We start from the raw sequence: 16,865 nt of genomic DNA, 5'->3' as shown, positions 1-16,865 counted from the left end.
TCGCCTCCAGATTGGGCATCCAGCAGCTGCAGCTGGTATGGGCGCCACCAGATCCTGCTGACAGCCCAGGAGCTCACCTTCATCCATTCGCCCCTGAACAGATGGGTGGGTAGGGCCGGGGCTGAGTTGAGCGGACAGTAGACAGAGGCCCAGTGTGCGCTCCTGATCACACCTGCCCCCTCCAGAGGCTGCATGTGAATGATGAATGGGGAATTGTGGCAGATGGTGGGAGCCTGAGATCAGTGGCCCAGGGATCAGCAAAGAGTCTGCCAGCCCCCAGGAACCCACCAGTGTGGCCGTGTACCAAGCGAGGGCCTCTGCCACCCCCATGCCCAGGCCTAGGCAGTCAGTTTGGGAGAAGCCGAGGGAGCCTCTGTATGGCCTACTTCTGTTACAGACTGAGAAACTGAGGCCCGGATAGGAGCAGTGCCTTTCCTGGGTCACTTGGCAAACTGGCAGCAAGGCTAGGAGTGGGAAGTAGGACCCCAACTCCTGGCCCAGCATGGTTCATGACCTGACCTGAAGGAACAACCAGGTCCCAGGCACTTGGCCCTTGGTGCTGCCGATGCGGTTCACCCCAGGGCCTCTCTTAGGGACCAAGGCCAGCCTAATTCACCCTCCTGTCTGCTTAGGTAAGGTGAGATCCTGGGTCTCCCAGGCCCTGATGTGTGGGGGGCAGCACCCAACCCGGGATAGCCTCAGGCAGAGCCGGGGTCGCCAGCTGGCAGGGAGGCTGGGCGGTCAAAGGTGAGCTCAGCGAGATCTCAGGATGCTGGGGATGCCGCCATTTCTCAGGTGCTGTCGTTCTGAAGTTCAACAATTCATGGATGCTACAATTCACCGACACCAAGACTCTCACAGTAGCTGAGCCAGGCTAGGTGTTTCTACAGAGGCGACATGAGCTGCTTGCTCTTTCTTCTCTACCTGTCCCCTGAGGAAATTCCATCTTTTTTTCTTTTCTGCTGCAAGGAGGCTTTCATGGTGTACAAAGAGTGTTTTGTCTGCTTCTCTGAGTTGGCTGACGGGCTGTAGGTGAGGCTGAGAAGGCAAAACCCATCAGTGATGGAAGAGAGAAGGCCAGGGTTATAGCTAGCTTTGGGCCAGGCCAAGGCAAGGGTAGAGCCCCCATCTGAGACCCCTCCTCTCCCACCGGCCCTTCTCTCCTCCCCATGAATCCCTGGGTCACAGAGCCCCCCACCCAAGCAGTTCACAGGGCTAGGGGTGTCATGAGGGCCTGAGGCCTGCAGGGCAAAGCTGATCTGTAGACCAGGGGCCAGCATACTTGACACGCACCATCTCAGTAAGCCCCTGAGATGTGGGTGGGCGCTATCATCCTCACTTTACAGATTTGGAACCTGCAGCTGAGAGAACTGAAGTCACCCACTCCAGGTCACAGAGCTGGAAAGTGATGGTGTCAGGACTGGAACTGGAATCCTTCAGCCAAAGCCCGGCTCCCGGCTCTGCCTGGGTTATAGCAAATGTTTCCACTTACCAGGCTGTGCCTGGCTCAGAACACACAGAAGGAATGCATTGATGGGGAAGAAACTGAGATGAGAGAGGTAGAGGGGTTTTCCTGAGGTCCCACAGCTGAGGAGCAGCAACAGCTAACCTCTTGCTCTTCCTTGAATAGGGAGACTGGGTGTGGCTGAAGAAGTGTGAAGTGGGCTGAGACCTGGAACTGCGCCTGAGCTGCCTCAGCCTCCTGAGGAAGGCAGGGCTGTAGAGGGCACAGAGGGTGGGTGGGGAGCAACGCTGCTCAGGAGACCCTTACTGGTCCAGATTGGTCTCAAAGAGGAAGTTATTCTTGCCATCATGATCCTGCCCATTGCCAGTGCCTCAATCACAGTAATTCACTATTGCTGTCACTGTCCCATGCCAGCATCCTTAAAGCCACATCACCACCCCATAACCCACAGTCCCCATAACCACCAGGGCACAGTGCCCTCCATCAATGCCCTCGCATGACAACTCATCATGAAGAGACCTCATCCTGCAGCCCCCTCCCTCCACCCATCATTTCTTTTATTTGCTCTTTACTGAGCATAAATTATGTGCCAGGCACTTATGTGCAGTGTTCTGGGCTTTGGGGATACAGAGTGGAGAAGAGAGACAAAGTCCCCTCCCTCAGGGAGATCCTAAGCACCTGTCATCACTAACCACATAAGCATTTTCACCCCCAAGATCGTCACCATCCTGAGAGGCACTGAGGGACAGAGACAGAGCATGAGACTTGAGTCAGGAAGATCCAGGTGAAATCTTGCCTCCACAGAACTCTTAGCTTCCCTGTAAAATGGAGCTAGTGATAGTCACCTTCTGGGGGATTATGATTGCAGAGAACACATGAAATAACCTAGAACTCTTCCTGGCAACACATGAAATAACCTAGAACTCTTCCATGCTTTCGATACATGGGGAATTTTACTGATATCTCCAATATCACCACAGTCTGAAATAAAGTTCAGAAGGATTAAGACACTGGAAGTTAAGTTAGGCATTTCCCAGTGGGCATCTTGCAATGTATGTGAGTAGATTTTTTTTTTTTTTTTTTTTTTTTTTGAGACAGGATCTTGCTCTTTCGCCCAGGCTGGAGTGCAGTGGCTGGATCTCAGCTCACTACAACCTCCAGCTCCCAGTCTCAAGCAATCCTCCCACCTCAGCCTCCCAAGTAACTGGGATTATGGGTGTGCACCACCACGCCCAGCTAATTTTTATATTTTTAGTAGAGACAGGGTTTCACCATGTTTGCCAGGCTGGTCTCGAACTCCTGGCTTCAAGGGATCTGCCATTCATCTACCTATTGACTCATTCACCCATTCACCACCCACTCACCAACCACTCATCCACTCACCCATCCATCCATCCACCCATTCATCCACCCACCCATCCACCCATCCATCTATCCACCCACTCACCAACCATGCAACCACCTATCCACAAACCACCCATCCACCTACCCAACAACTCACCGACCCACCAACCGCCCATCCACCCACTGACCAATCACCCACCAACCCATCCATCCACCCAGCCACCCACCCATTCACTCATCCATCCACTCACCCACCCATCTACCCAGCAGCCCACCAGGTACCCATTCACCCAACCATTCACCCATCACCCATCCACCCATCAACTACCCACCCACCCATCTACCTGCCTACCCACCAGCTACCCACCCACCCATCCACCCACCCATCCACCCACCCATCCATCCATCTATCCATCCACCACCCACCACCATCTATCCATGCATACATTCATCCATCCATCCTCCATCCATCCCTCACCACCCACCTGTTCATCCATCTGTCTGTCCATCTATCCATTCATTCAACATTTCTGATGCCTCTCCATGCTTAGCCTTGTGTTTGGTGCTAAGTGCAGGTGGCCTAGATGTGGATTGCACCTGGTCCAGCCCTCGAAGGCCCCCTGGGGGCTGCTAAGGTGCCCATTTCCCTGACAGATGCGGGAGCTGCAGTGTGAGAACGTCGCCACTGGGCTTTTTCGTGACCCCTGGGGTCAGTGCTCTGGTTCTGGAGAACCTGCTGCGGAACGAGGCTCTGCACCTAGACTGGACCTTCAAGGCCTCCCTGCTGCTGGATTTGATCTGCGTGAGATCCCTCCCTGGGCCTGGCACTGCAGGCAAGTGGGGAGGACAGGGAGATAGGAGATGCTCAGATTTCCCACAGCTGGGCTCTTTCAGCTTTGTCTAACCCAGGGATGTCCAAACAGCATGGCCACAGGTAAACGGGGAGGCAGGAAGGCTTTCTGGGGCCTCTGGGAATTCCGAGAGAACCAGGTTTCCTCTCTTTCGTTACAGATCCAATGGACCCCCATTATGTCCATCTTAGGGCATGAGGTATCTGCACCACTGATGTTTCCCTCCTGGCTGCCTCAAGTCCCAAAACTGTGTGGTGGACAGACACTTTGTGCTCAAGGTCACTGACCATGGTTATGCAGAGCCCCTGGACACTCAGCAGGCTCCCCAACCCTGGCCAGCCCCCGAATGTCAGCTCAGCGCAGGGGGCTGCCAGTAGGTTTTGGGGCCTCTGTTTAACCAGGTGTTTGTAAGGTCGGGGGAGAGGGCAATCTCCAGTCCTCTGGCACTGGTGACCTTGAGTTGATCGCTTCTCCTCTCTGAGCAAGCTATAGGCTCTTTATCTGTGAATTGGGGAGAATAGATACGCCCGGCCCGGCTTGGATGGTCAGTAGGTGATGGTGGCGTGACCCTGCCCTATGATTGCAGAGCTGCTATGGGCAGCTCCTGAGCTGCTGCCGAGGCCTGGGTGCCCTGGGTGGGGCACCCTCACAGGGGACATCTTCAGCACTGCCATCATCCTGCAGGAGACCCACCTCGGGACCCACCCTACTGCTCCTCGGGACCCACCCTACTGCTCCTCGGGATTCCCAGTGGAAGGTAGGCACCCTCCTCCCCCTCCTTGGCTGTCCTTGGCTAGAGTCTCTGACTAGTGGGAAGCTCTATGGCAATCAGGAAATCTGGGCCTGAAAATAACCACATAGACACGCACGCCTAAAGTCTGACCATGAGAACTTGACTTAAGCTGGGCTGCCTTCAGCAACTCTGCCAGAATAGCAGCTGACCCACTCCAGGGGCTAAGGACATTGCGCTCTGGGTGAAAATTTCCATCCCGCCTTCCTCCCCAGTGTCACCGCCATGCCTGTAGGTGCTCATGCCCCGACTGCACCTCCCCTCCATGCCCAGCACAGGCTACACAGAGCTCAGCCCTACTCCAGCTGTGTCACTGTCTTACTCTGTGACTTTACGCAAACCGCTTACCCTCTCTGAGCCTCAATGTTCTCATCTATAAATGGGAATCCAATAACAAATGTGCCAGATCCCCAGTCCCGTGACCAATGTGGCCAGGCTGCTCAATACCAGGGGGCTTCGTTACCTGCCCAGGCAGGCTCCTTCAGAGCATCTCTGTCCTCACACTTCTGGCTCCCCAGGATAACCACTGGCTGCTTCCCCATCATCACCTGGCCTGTACACACTTTATCTCTTCCAGCCCCAGGGCCAGGGCCCGGGCCCAACTCCAGAAATGTTTCCTCCCCTCTGTGCTCTCTGTCCGGGCTCCCTGGACCCCAGACTGCTCTTTCTGTCATCCTCCTGCTGCCTCTTCCCAGTCCCAGGGACCTGGTACTCCATAGACACCTGGGCACCTTGGCCCACAGTGCAGACCAGTACAGAGCTGAGCCCACCATCAGATCCTACCCCAATGGATAATCTTTAACTCACAGGAGGCCTAGCCCCACTGCCTTTCTCCACCACAGCACTGCCCCATGAATAATGAGCATTCCAGGCCCAAATTTATGAGGTGGAGGAGTGGGAAGAAGGGGGGCTTTGTCAGACCATTTGTTCAACACTCCTTGGCTGCCTCCCCATCCTCTGCCTCTGAGGAGGGAAGGGCTGGCCAGATGGGATCTGCAAACCATGCCACCAGTGCAAGGCACTCCAGGCCTCGCTCCGTCCAGCTTTGGGTGCAGGGACCCAGGCCTGGAATGCTCTGGCCACCCGTGAGGAGGCTGTCAGCCTAGGGCCCACTGCTTCCTGCTGTGTGCTTTCCTTGGCCTCAGGGAGTACAGGGCTCAAGCCACAGGCTCCAGGGAACACCAACCTAAGCCCAGCTCCACACCAACTTGCCTCATGACCTTGAGCAAATCCCTTTTAGGCTCCAAGCCTCAGTCTTCTCATCTGTAAAATGGGAACCATGATGTCTGCCTTCCAGAGCAACTGTGAGGATTCAGTGAAATGCTGTAAACAAAGCGCCTGGCATGCAGTGGGAGCTCAATAAATATCTGTGAGGTGATGTTAGGAGTGTGCTAAGGGGGGTCCCAGGTTCCCTCCTGACTCTAACATCTCTTTAGGATCCTGTGGATGGGGGGGTCACTTTGCAGTTCCCAAGGCACTTTCATGTGCATGATACCATTTGACAACCCTGGGAGGTAGCTAATCGCCCCTTTTTTAGAGTTAAGTGAGACTCAGAGAAGAGAAGGGATTTCTCAGAGGGGAAGCTGTGGACCTGGGATTGGGTGGACATCCCTGGTCCAAGCTCAGTGTTCTAAAATCTCTTGGAGTCATCTGTGGGGCACCCTCTTAGAGCCCAGCCAGGTCCGGCCAGAGCTGGACGCTCAGACTCCTCCCTCAGCCCTCAGCACTGTCCGTCAATCATGGCTATGTCTGGGCTGCGGACAGCATGCCTGGTGCAGTGTGGGGAGCATGAGACCTGGCCTGGCCTGGGGCAGGGGTTCCCAGCATGTTCACATATGAAGACTCCATTTTAATGTCAAAAATGGTTAGAGCCTCACATGCTACTATTTGACTTCTAATATCCACTAACTGAGAACATACCCAGTGATAAAATCTGCTGTGAAATCAGCAACACTTTGAAATGGGTTTGTATTGTATTCATTACAGTGCCATCTGCATACCTTTGAAAAACAGCAGTACATGTGTGCATGTGGTGTATGGTTGGTTCCATCAGCACACAGTCCTTTGTAAGCACATACGACTTCCCAGATCCCACACTCTGGGGCCCTCAGGGTCTAACGCCTGTAGGCTGGGAACCTCTGGGCAGAGGAGATCGTGCAGGCTGGGTGCAAACCAGGCCCAGGTCTAGTGTCTGCTTTTGACTGGCCCTATGTAGGTACCTGATTTCACTCCCAGGAGCCTCAGTTTCCCTGTCTGTAGAATGGGATGGTGACTCCTGCACTATCCCCAACAAGGCCAAAAAGGGATGGGAAGGGGACTGAAACCCAGAAAGAAACTTCTCCTCTCTGGCTCCAAGGGCTCCCACCTCCCTCACTCACGAGAGGAGGATCCCAGCCATCCTCGGAGGAGATTAACCCATTCTGCTTTGCGACAACCCTTGCAAGTACATAATGTGGTTGTGCCCGTCTTCCAGGTGAGGAAGCTGAGGCTCAGAGAGGTGATGCGCCTTGTGTGGACCGTAAATGGGTCATCTGAAGTCCCGCTCTGATCTGTGGACTCCAGAGCCTGAGCTCGGTGTCAGCCCCTCTTCCTCCCAGCCTACTTTAGAATCGCTCGGCTCCCCATGGCTCTCCAGCAGCCCCCCGAGGCAGGGGTTATTTCCATCAGTTGTTAGGTGGGGAAATTGAGGCTCAGAGTCACAGCAGAACTAGAACACTGACTTAGCCTGGTGTGGAGACAGGATGACGCGTGGCCAGGTTTTCTTGAGTACAGAATCATAATGATGATGATAATGATAAGCAGGCAGTGTCGTTCACACCTGTGGGGAACCGGCACGCCAGTATCTGAGTGGCAGGGCTGCAGGAAAAAGCTGCACTGTCAAGGTTTCAAGATCATTGGTGGTCGTCGTTGGCAACAGAGTAGCGGCAGTTGTTGTGGGGCCTGAGTGTGGGGGAGAGTGTGCCAAGTGCCGGGCACCTAACATCCATCATCTTCTACCTCAGCACTCTTCTCAGGAAGGCAGTTTATTCAAGACCAGCCTGACTAACATGGAAAACCCCGTCTTTACTAAAAATACAAAATTAGTTGGGCATGGTGGCGCATGCCTGGAGGCTAAGGCAGGAGAATCCCTTGAATCTGGGAGGCGGAGGTTGCTGTGAGCCGAGATCACACCATTGCACTCTAGCCTGGACAACAAGAGCGAAACCCCGTCTCAAAAAAAAAAAAAACAAAAAAAAAAAAACCCAAAAAAAACAGAAAAGAAAAGAAAAAAGAAGGCAGTTTATTATGCTCATTTCACAGATGGGGAGACTGAGGCTCAGAGAGATCATTGTCTTCTCCACCATCCCCTAGTATTGTGATGGCAGATACAGAATTCAAAACCAGCTCGCAGTTCTCCTGGCTCCCAGTCTGAGACCCTTTCCTTGGCCACACCCAGGGTAGACCCAGGAGAGCAGCAATGCTGCGTCCACTGGCCAGCCATACCCTGGACACAGGAGCTGAGGAATATCCTCAGGCCCAGAACGTGGCACTGCTGTAAGCCTACCCTGCCCACACTCTCAGGATCTGAGGCCAGGCTCCTTTCATGACCCTTCCCAGAACCCCAGGCCCACCCACATGGTGTTTGTTGCAGAAATCATCAGGAGGGTGGCATCTCCCCCTCCTCTGTGCTGGCCGCTGGTGACCCCTGATCACAGGCCACATGAGTGCTGAAGCAGTGCTGGGAGGAGCTCCAGAGGACAGACCTAGAGTGGACCAGATCTACAGCCAGGTGAGTGCTCCCCAGAGGAGTGGGTGCTCACAAAAAATGGCACATTTGTTCAGCTCACTTAGCCTACTGCAAGCCCTGTGCTTTCCCTGGGACCTGGAAAGTCATGCAGTAAGAGGCAACTGCCCAGCGCTGTCACCCCTGAGGTCTGCCCTTTAAGGAGAGCTTTCTCAGGACCACCGGTTCCAGGGACATTTATCCCCTGCCTTCCTGAGTGTCAAGCCCCATGCTAAGGGCCATGCTTCCCTCCTTTCATCCTCGCCACAGCCCTCTGAAGAAACAGTGTTAGTTTCTTGGCTTCATGGGAGAGAAATGAGGCCTGGAGAGGCGGGGGCACTTGCCCAAGGTAACTGAGTGAGTGAAAGGTGGGGCTGGAGTCCAACCCAGGTCTGTCTGCAGAGCTGTGCCAGCAACCCCACCTTGTACCAGGCCTCCTGGCACCAGAGGAGAGAGGCCATTGTGGCTGTGGAGACAGTACTACTTCCTGAGTCAGTGAGGGGAAAATGTGAGGGGCCCTGGGGCACCCCCAGGACTGCCTTGGGGATTTCAGTGGAAGGGGCAAGGCAAGTCTGTGCAAGCTGGCAGGGCAGCAGTGGAATGTGTGAGTGAGCAGTGGGTTGAACATGACCAAGCTGGCTGATGGCTTCCATGGGGCCAACCCATCAGACCCAAGGGGACTGTGCCTCCCCTCCCCATCCTCCCCTCCCCATCCTCCACTCCCCAGCTGTGGTGGAAAGTTGCCAAGGAGCAGTTTAGGGAGCAATAAAGGGGTTAGGACAGGTGACGAGAAGGAGAGAGGCAGCAAGGCAGTCCAAGGAGATGCACACAGGTGTCCTTTGAGAAGCCCTGCCCATCACCTCTCTTTCCACACCCCCTCCACACTTAGCTCTGGCATCAGGGGTGGTGCCCCCCTCCACAGATGAGAAATCTGGAGCTCACAGTAAATGACCTCTAAGCAGTCACCATAATGGTGGGTAGCAGCACTAGGATGAGCAACCAGTTTATAAAGCACCAGCCTGGGATCTTTCCAGGGGATCAGAGGTTGCCATGGCCCCCTGTGAGGTGGGGAAGAGCTCTTGCCCTGAGTGAGGGGCGACTGTGGGATTCTTGCCCAAGATTCCTGCCCAAGGCCCAACAGCAAACAAGGCTGAGATGGGCACACATGAATTCAGCCTGAAGAAGGGGGAAATGGCATCATACTGTGGGGAGGTGAGGGGTCAGATGCCTGGATTCACATCTATGTGAGAATCCAGTGGATATCATCCCACTTACCCACTGTTTGACCTTGGACAAGTTAATGTTCCTATTGGGCCTCAGCCTCCCTGTATGTTTCCTGGAAAGATAACTAACCCTGGCCTAACTCTCCAGATAGGTGTGACCATCCAGTGAGATAACTAATTTTTTTTAAATGTAGCTCTTTGAGAAGGAGAGAGTGAGTAAGGTACAAGAGAAAGAACACTGACATTAAAGCCAAAAGGCCTGGGTTTAGGGAGGCAGAGGTTGTGGTGAGCTGAGATCATGCCATTGCACTCCAGCCTGGGCAACAAGAGTGAAACTCTGACAAAAAAAAAAAAAAAAAAAAAAAAAAAAAGCTTAGGTTTATATTCATTTCACATTGTTCTAGGAGTAGTAGCCAATGCAATTAGACAAGAAAATTAATATTGCAAAGGAAGAAGAAATATGTATAATTCCAAATGATAAAATAATTCAGTGGGGAGGGCTGGTGATAAAATTAATATAAAAGACTTTAGTTTGAAACTCAGATCCACCACTGTGTGCTCCTTGGCAAGTTATTCCACCTCTCAGATCCTTTGTCTCTTCATTTATGAAATGATGACCTTCCATGCAGAGGTGACCTTGGAGTTGGCTTCAGGTCCTTGTTGGTGTCTCAGGGTCAGCAGCTGTCATGCCCACCCCGTAAAGCTTGTGCCTCTGCTTTTCTTGGACAATACAAAACAGGTACACTTCAGGGCTGCTGCCACTCCCTACCTTGCAGACATTTGGTTGAGAGATGTGGCATTAATGGAGATTGGATGTGCATACCTACACACACACAACACACACACACAGAGCATGCACACACACTCACAAGTTCAAGATGCTGGATTTTGACAAGCATGAACCCCTTCACTTTGACCATCACTGATTTGCTTCTCCTACTGACTGCACTCTGGGAAGGTGCAAGCAACACTGGGTAGGGTTCTGGCAAGTCTTCCTAGGAAAACTGCTGCCAGATTTCTTTGCTTGGCACTAGGAATAGTTGTATTTCTTTTGAGCAATTAGTTTAATGTTCCCTTGTCTTATGGACCCCATGGATTGTGTAATCTATATTTCCCTCTTTGTTTTGTTGCTAGGAAGTTCATATCCAAAATAGTGACCAAATTCTAGCATGGATTTGGCATACAGATTTCAGTCCTAGATTTGCCTTTTTTTTTTTTTTTTTTTTTTAAAAAAAGCCTTTACTCTCGTTTGGTCCTAATATCCGCATATGTTTATTCTTTTATTGTGTGGTACTGCTTTTATTCTTCTTCATCCTTAAAATTTTGGAGGAACAAAGTAGAAATAGAGATAGATTATACATATAAATAATCTACATATATTCTTTCTATCTATCCACCCATCCATCCACCTACCCTTCTATCTGTCCATCCATCCATCTATCCATCCATCCATCCATCCATCCATCCATCCGTCCATCTGTCCGTCCATCCATCTGTTTGTCTATTATCTATCTATCTATCTATCTATCTATCTATCTATCTATCTATCTGTCTGTCTGTCTGTCTATCTTTGAGAAGAATAAAGAATCTCACAGTGTTGTTGTGAGACCTAGTGCAAGAGGGTTGTGTTTGTTAACCATAATGCTGTGCTGGGTACAGGCTCCTTTGCAAAGTCCTCTTGCTGCCTGCCCACCCTACACAAAATTAACCCATTAATCTGACACAAAGCTGACTGCACTTTTCCCTTGTCAGAGCCACCGTCCCCCTGTCATTTACATATCTGTTCCCCACAACAATGCAGCTCCTTCAAGCGGGGATTCTGTTTGGTGCATTTCCGTGGCCCTAGACTCCCAGCTGAGGACCAGGTGTGCTGACTTTCATGTCATTTTGGCATTTTTATTCCATCTTCAGTTCAAAAGCATCAACCAAGGCAAGAAGACCAGTTTTGCTGACTCCATGCTGCGGTTGCTGGAGAAATATTCCCAGAACCTGGAGGACCTGATCCAGGAGCAGACTGAGGAACTGGAGCTGAAGAGAGAGAAGACAGAAAGGCTGCTCTGTCAGGTGATTCCCCTGTGAGTGGCCCCTGGACTTGAGTGTACCTCTAGCCTCAGCTCTAAGCCCAGGGCCTGGAATATAGTAGGTGCTCAGCAGATCTGGATTCCATGAATTTATTCAATTCACTCATCCATGTTTATTTATCTAACATTCTTCTTATGCAGCACATTACTTTGTTTAGTTAGTTTTGTTTATTATTATTATTTTAGATACAGGGTCTCACTATGTTGCCCAGGCTGGCCTCAAACTCCTGGCGTTAAGTGTTTCTCCTTCCTCAGCCTCCCAAAGTGCTGGGATTATAGGCGTGAGCCACTGCACATGGCTTATACAACATATTTTTATAGAGCCCTCACCATATGCCAGGTACTCTGTCGGGCACGTGAATGGAATTTCTGCTCTCTCACATCCTTGGGAGCAAAGAACTAGGCACAATGCTTCCCCCACCCCAATATCACTTCACAGGAAGTCATGTCCAGACAGGGCAAGTATTCACTCCAGGGCAGTCAGCACACCAACGGACTTGTACCAGATCTGCTGATGCTCAACACAGTTTCCTCCCAAATATCCCTTCCTAGCCTCCAAACTGTCAAAAATAGGCCCTCATACCTTATGTGTCTGGCCCCTCCCATCCCTTCAGGTCTGTGGCCGATGTTCTGAAAATGGGGGTAACTGTGGAACCACAGGGGTAACTGTGGAACAGGTTACCATATACTTCAGTAATATTGTAGGTTTCACCATCATCTCAGCCCTGAGTGAACCCATTGAGGTGGTGGGTTTGCTCAACGATCCCTACATGCTGTTTGATGCTGTTCTGGGCAGCCATGACGTGTGTAAGGTGAGAATACCAGGAGGCTGGCATTCCATTCCTCCTTTTACTACTGTGTCTTGATGGTACTATTTATTTATGTGTTTGTATCAGCTAGCTATTGCTGTGTAATAAATACCCCCCCCCAAAAACTCAATAGGGTAAAATGATAAGCATTTACTATTGTTCACAAGCCTATGGGGCCACCAGAAGGTTCTTCTGGACACACTCATGCATCTGTGGTCAGCTATGGGTGAGGTGGCAGCTCTGCTGATCTCAGTTGGGTTCTCTCATGTCTCTGGAGCCTTGGCCAAGAGAACTCAGTTCTGTTCCGCAGCTTATCTTCCTCCAGCAGGCTAGTCCGGGATTGTTGACATGATATGGCAGGGTTCTGAGAGAGAGGACAGAAGTACACAAGGCTCTTGAGATCTAATCTGGGATCAGGCATATTACAATTTCTGATGTATTCTATTGGTCAAAATGAAAGACTAGTTCAGATTCAAGAGCTGAGGAAACAAAGTCTACCTCTTGATGGGAGAAGCTTCAGTCTCGTTGCAATGGGGTGAACATGGAGCGGGTGAAGGATGTGGGCCATTTTGCATTTAATAGACCACAGTGTTTACTTGTCCATTGTCTGTCTATTCATCCCTTTACAATCTTATCAGCAGGCTTTTCTGTGCCTGACCCTGTGCTGGGCATGAGCAGACAGATGACTCAGCTCCCATTCCTATGCTTAAGGAGCGCTCAGTCCTATAGGTAAAAGATGATGACCCGCAGTGAAAGTAATAATCCTGGGAGGCGGAGGAGGCTGAGAGGGCCCCAACCCAGCTAGGGGTAGATGTGTAAAGAGCAGGGAAGACTTTCTGGAAGAGGTGCTGTCTTCCCAGCATTGTCCCATCTGGGAGTGGCAGCCCCAGGCAGGCAATGGGTGAAAAATATGCGAAAGCCTGAGGCTTCAGAGGGCCTGGTGAGTGTGGGGAAGCTGAATAAGCTGGGCTGACTGGGCATGAATGGGCCAGGAGTGGGGAGCTGGAGGCACTGGAGAGGACAACAGAGGCCTCAGCAGGGCCTTCAAGCCCCTCCCTGTGCACCTCTCAGTCCTGGGTTTGAGTCCCAGCCTGGCCACCAGCTTCTGTGTGGCTTTGGGCAAACAGCTTCCCCTCTCTGGGCCTCTGTTTCTTTGACTGTGAACAGGAATGGCGACCACAGTTCTGGGAGGGCTCACAGAGGATGGGAGGATCCTGGCCCCCATGCACAAGTGGATGTCAAGCACGGAGTGTGAAAGGGAGACACCTTCTGCCCACCACTTCTCCATTCTACCCGTGCTGTGGGGACCTTCCAACCCCAACACTGCCCCTTGTTCTGATCCAGGGGGTCTAGGGGCAGCTTCAGACATGGTGGGGAAGGTATGGAGGGAGGTCCCAGGAAACACCACGCCAAGGCTCTATTGGCCTTAGCCCTAATTTGTGACTCACCAGCCTGTCCAGCCACAGCCCTCCACAAAGGCAGGGACAGGGGAGGGCCAGGCCCCGAGGGCTGGAGCCAGATTGAAAAGGATGCCTTGGGAGGAATTTTTCAAGGACACGATGAACTCTGAGATGCCAGACAATCTGCTGATAGCATTATTTATAGTATCCCAACAACCATAATCGCCAACACTTATTGAGGGTTTAGTGTATACTGGATGCTAGTATTAAATGCTTTATATGTATTAGCCCATTTATTCAGCAAAACAATTTATGAGGTAGGGACTGGTACTGCCAATTTATATATGAAGAAAATGAGGCAACAGAGGCTAAGTGGCTTGTTTGTTAACATAATCTCAGTGGGATCTGAGGCCAAGATTTGAGCCAGGTTATGGTGGTCCAAAGGCCCTTGGTTGGGGAGGCTCACCATCCCCATGAGATAGACATCCTCAGGATAAAGCTGCGGGTTCATAGTGGTCCACAAGCCCTCCAGGAGCTGCCCCACATACCTCCCCAGTTGTGTCTCCACCTCTGCAGGCCTCTGGATCCTCACACATGTCTCGCTGTCTCTAGCCCCCAGGCCTTGGTACCTCTGTTTCTCCTCCTGGAGCAGTGCTCTCCCTCCTCTTCACCTAGCTCCCTTCTGGCCGTGTGTCTGGTCTCATTAGCCTTCCCCCCATCCCAGACACAGTTAGGGGTGCCTGTTTGATGCTTGCATAACTCCCCCTACATTGCATTTTATGGTTCCACCCTGAATCACTTCCCAGTGGCTGGCAGTGTCCAGCACATCATAGATCCTCAGGAAATGTGTGTTGACAGAATGAGGAGGACACTGAGGCACAGAGAGGGAAGTGACCCGCCTGAGGTCACACAGCTGGCCAGCAGCAAAGCCAGAACAGGAACCTACGGCATCCACCACGGTGCTCCATCCACTGCACCATACTGACCGACACGCACCCACAGGACCTGCGCCACCGACACCCAAGGGTGCAGCTTCCCTCCTGTTCCCCATTCAGGACCTTAGATCCCCGCCCTGGCCCGAAGTTCCAAGGCGTTCCTGAGTTTCCCTCTTGCCTCCAGAGTCACCCTGGCCCCACAGCCCCAGGAAAAGATTCCTCATCTCATCTCGCTGAGCCCCACAGCTTTGATCTGCCCTGAGTCACCCTGGCCTCATCTCTTCCTCCGCTGCTAATCTTTCCTCACACATGTGTCCCCTGGCTCTGAATCATCCCTTCTGACTGCTCTGAACTCTGGCCAGGAGGTCTGCATCTTTCTGGCAGAATGAAATGAAATCAAACAAGGCCCACACAACCCTCCAGATGTGGGGAAAGAGGAGGCCCCTTCTTCATGATGTGCGAGCATCTCTCATCACTCATGTCATCCGCCTCGGTTTCCCCTTCATCCCCAACAGGATCTGGTTACTGCTCTTTAATCCGGTCTGGGTTGGGAGGCAGCCAGGCAATCATTTCCTGGTTTCGCAGGGGTCTGCGATTCCCTCCCGCGCTCGCTGAGTGTGCACTTTCATGGACATGACTCCAGAGCAGAGCCACTGGGGACTGTCGCGGAGGCAAGGCCTCAGCCCCACCTGTGGCTCAGCCAGGCGTAAGTCTTGCCCTGGCCCTACTGCCAAGCCACCCTGGGCATGTCACCTCTCTGAGCCTCAGTACTCCATTTATAAAACAGGGATGAAAGTGTCTCTGGTATAGGATTGCTCTGCAGATTAAGGAATGTGAGAGAAAGCGCCATGGTTCATTGAGTCATCACCTTACCCTTGGGCACCTGCCACATGCCAGATGCTGAGGCATCCCTGAAAGCACAGAGGGAAGGGACAGCATTAGTTAATCGCCTACAGAGGACTCACTTGGCTGGGGAAATTTCACAACTGATCTCATCTAACCCTTTCAGTGCCTGTCAGGGGTATGGATTACTATCCTTACTGTAAAGATGAGGACGCAGGCACAGGGAGGGTAAATGACTCACTTGGGGTCACACAGCAAGTCAGTGGTGGGGTTAGAATTCACATCTGCGTTTGATAGTAGGGACCTTTTGCTTGCACCTCTCCCCTGGCTGTTTCTCCCATCTGTGAAGGGAACCACTGCCTCACTTTCAGCTGAGAGCCCACTATGATAGGCAACTTTGAGTACATCACCTTTACGAGTCCCTGGAGAACATGCCTGTGCCTGGTCATCTTTCTGTCTCTAGGGTTAAGGAGTGAATGTTAATCACCCTGCACGTTCCCTTCCAGCTCAGGCATCAGGCAGGTCAGCAGCTTAGAGATCAGCTTTAGCAGATCAGAGAATGTGGTCTGGTTGTATGGCCACTGTGGGGCTTTCTACTCCTCTCCCCTAGTCTGGACTGTGGGGTCACACATCTGAGGCAGGGCTGGGTCCCCAGAGCTGGTGCACCCTCCCTGTGTCACAGCTGCACACCCAGCAGGCAGGGTGAGAGCAGAACCTCCTCAAAGAGAGAGAGAAAGGGCCCAAGCTATGTGCAGCAAGAGGCAGCATAGTGCACAGACTCTGGAACTGGACTGACCAAGTTCAAACCCAGGCACTGGCTGCAAGTGACCTTGGCAAGGGACTTCATGCCTCTGACCCAGTTTTCACCTGCAAAACGGCCTTAGTAATGGTACCCATATCCCAGAATTCTTGTGACCATCCAATGCGTTCATAATTGTAAAGGCTTTGGGACTGTGTCTGGCACATAGTAAGCACCATATGAGTGTTTAAGAGGCACTTAGTCCTTTTTCCAGTCTCGCCTATCAAGTAAGGCATTCCTCCTCCTGCAATGAGGAAGAAGAGAGAGCAGGGAAAGCCAGGAGTCTCTCATGATTTTCCCTCCTGGGGAGTGGAGTGGAAAATCTCTTTTGTGGAAAGGTGCACAGCTTGGGGCAGCCCTGCCACCACCCCTGCCACTCTTACCACCAGTCCATGAATGCTGGGTGGACAGCAGCAGGCAGACCACAGGGCGGGAGAACAGGCCACAGCCCAGAGGAGGGAGACAGCTTTCTTGCTAGGGACTGGTAAGATTCTGTGCCCTAGATGGCGTGTGAGCGGGACCGATGGAGGGGTGGGGTTTCAGCAGATAGAGACTGGGGAGA

General features: G+C 52.2%; 1 protein-coding gene across 1 annotated transcript in view; it reads left to right on the top strand.

The window, feature by feature from the left end:
- LOC105468943 (guanylate cyclase D-like) overlaps positions 1 to 16,865 on the top strand; it is a 63,953-nt gene that overhangs the window by 18,813 nt on the left and 28,275 nt on the right. The window contains 15 exon segments of the mRNA XM_071076088.1: positions 11 to 37; positions 39 to 105; positions 186 to 273; positions 276 to 307; positions 1,631 to 1,711; positions 3,464 to 3,492; positions 3,494 to 3,611; positions 3,852 to 4,008; positions 4,247 to 4,417; positions 8,082 to 8,156; positions 8,159 to 8,176; positions 8,179 to 8,219; positions 11,348 to 11,511; positions 12,132 to 12,180; positions 12,183 to 12,329. Of these exon segments, the coding sequence (XP_070932189.1) occupies positions 11 to 37; positions 39 to 105; positions 186 to 273; positions 276 to 307; positions 1,631 to 1,711; positions 3,464 to 3,492; positions 3,494 to 3,611; positions 3,852 to 4,008; positions 4,247 to 4,417; positions 8,082 to 8,156; positions 8,159 to 8,176; positions 8,179 to 8,219; positions 11,348 to 11,511; positions 12,132 to 12,180; positions 12,183 to 12,329 (1,264 nt within the window).

This window comes from Macaca nemestrina, chromosome 12 (genome assembly GCF_043159975.1).
Source record: "Macaca nemestrina isolate mMacNem1 chromosome 12, mMacNem.hap1, whole genome shotgun sequence".
Taxonomy (NCBI): domain Eukaryota; kingdom Metazoa; phylum Chordata; class Mammalia; order Primates; family Cercopithecidae; genus Macaca; species Macaca nemestrina.
The sequence above is the reverse complement of the archived record's forward strand: the minus strand, read 5'-3'. Positions and strand labels throughout refer to the sequence as shown.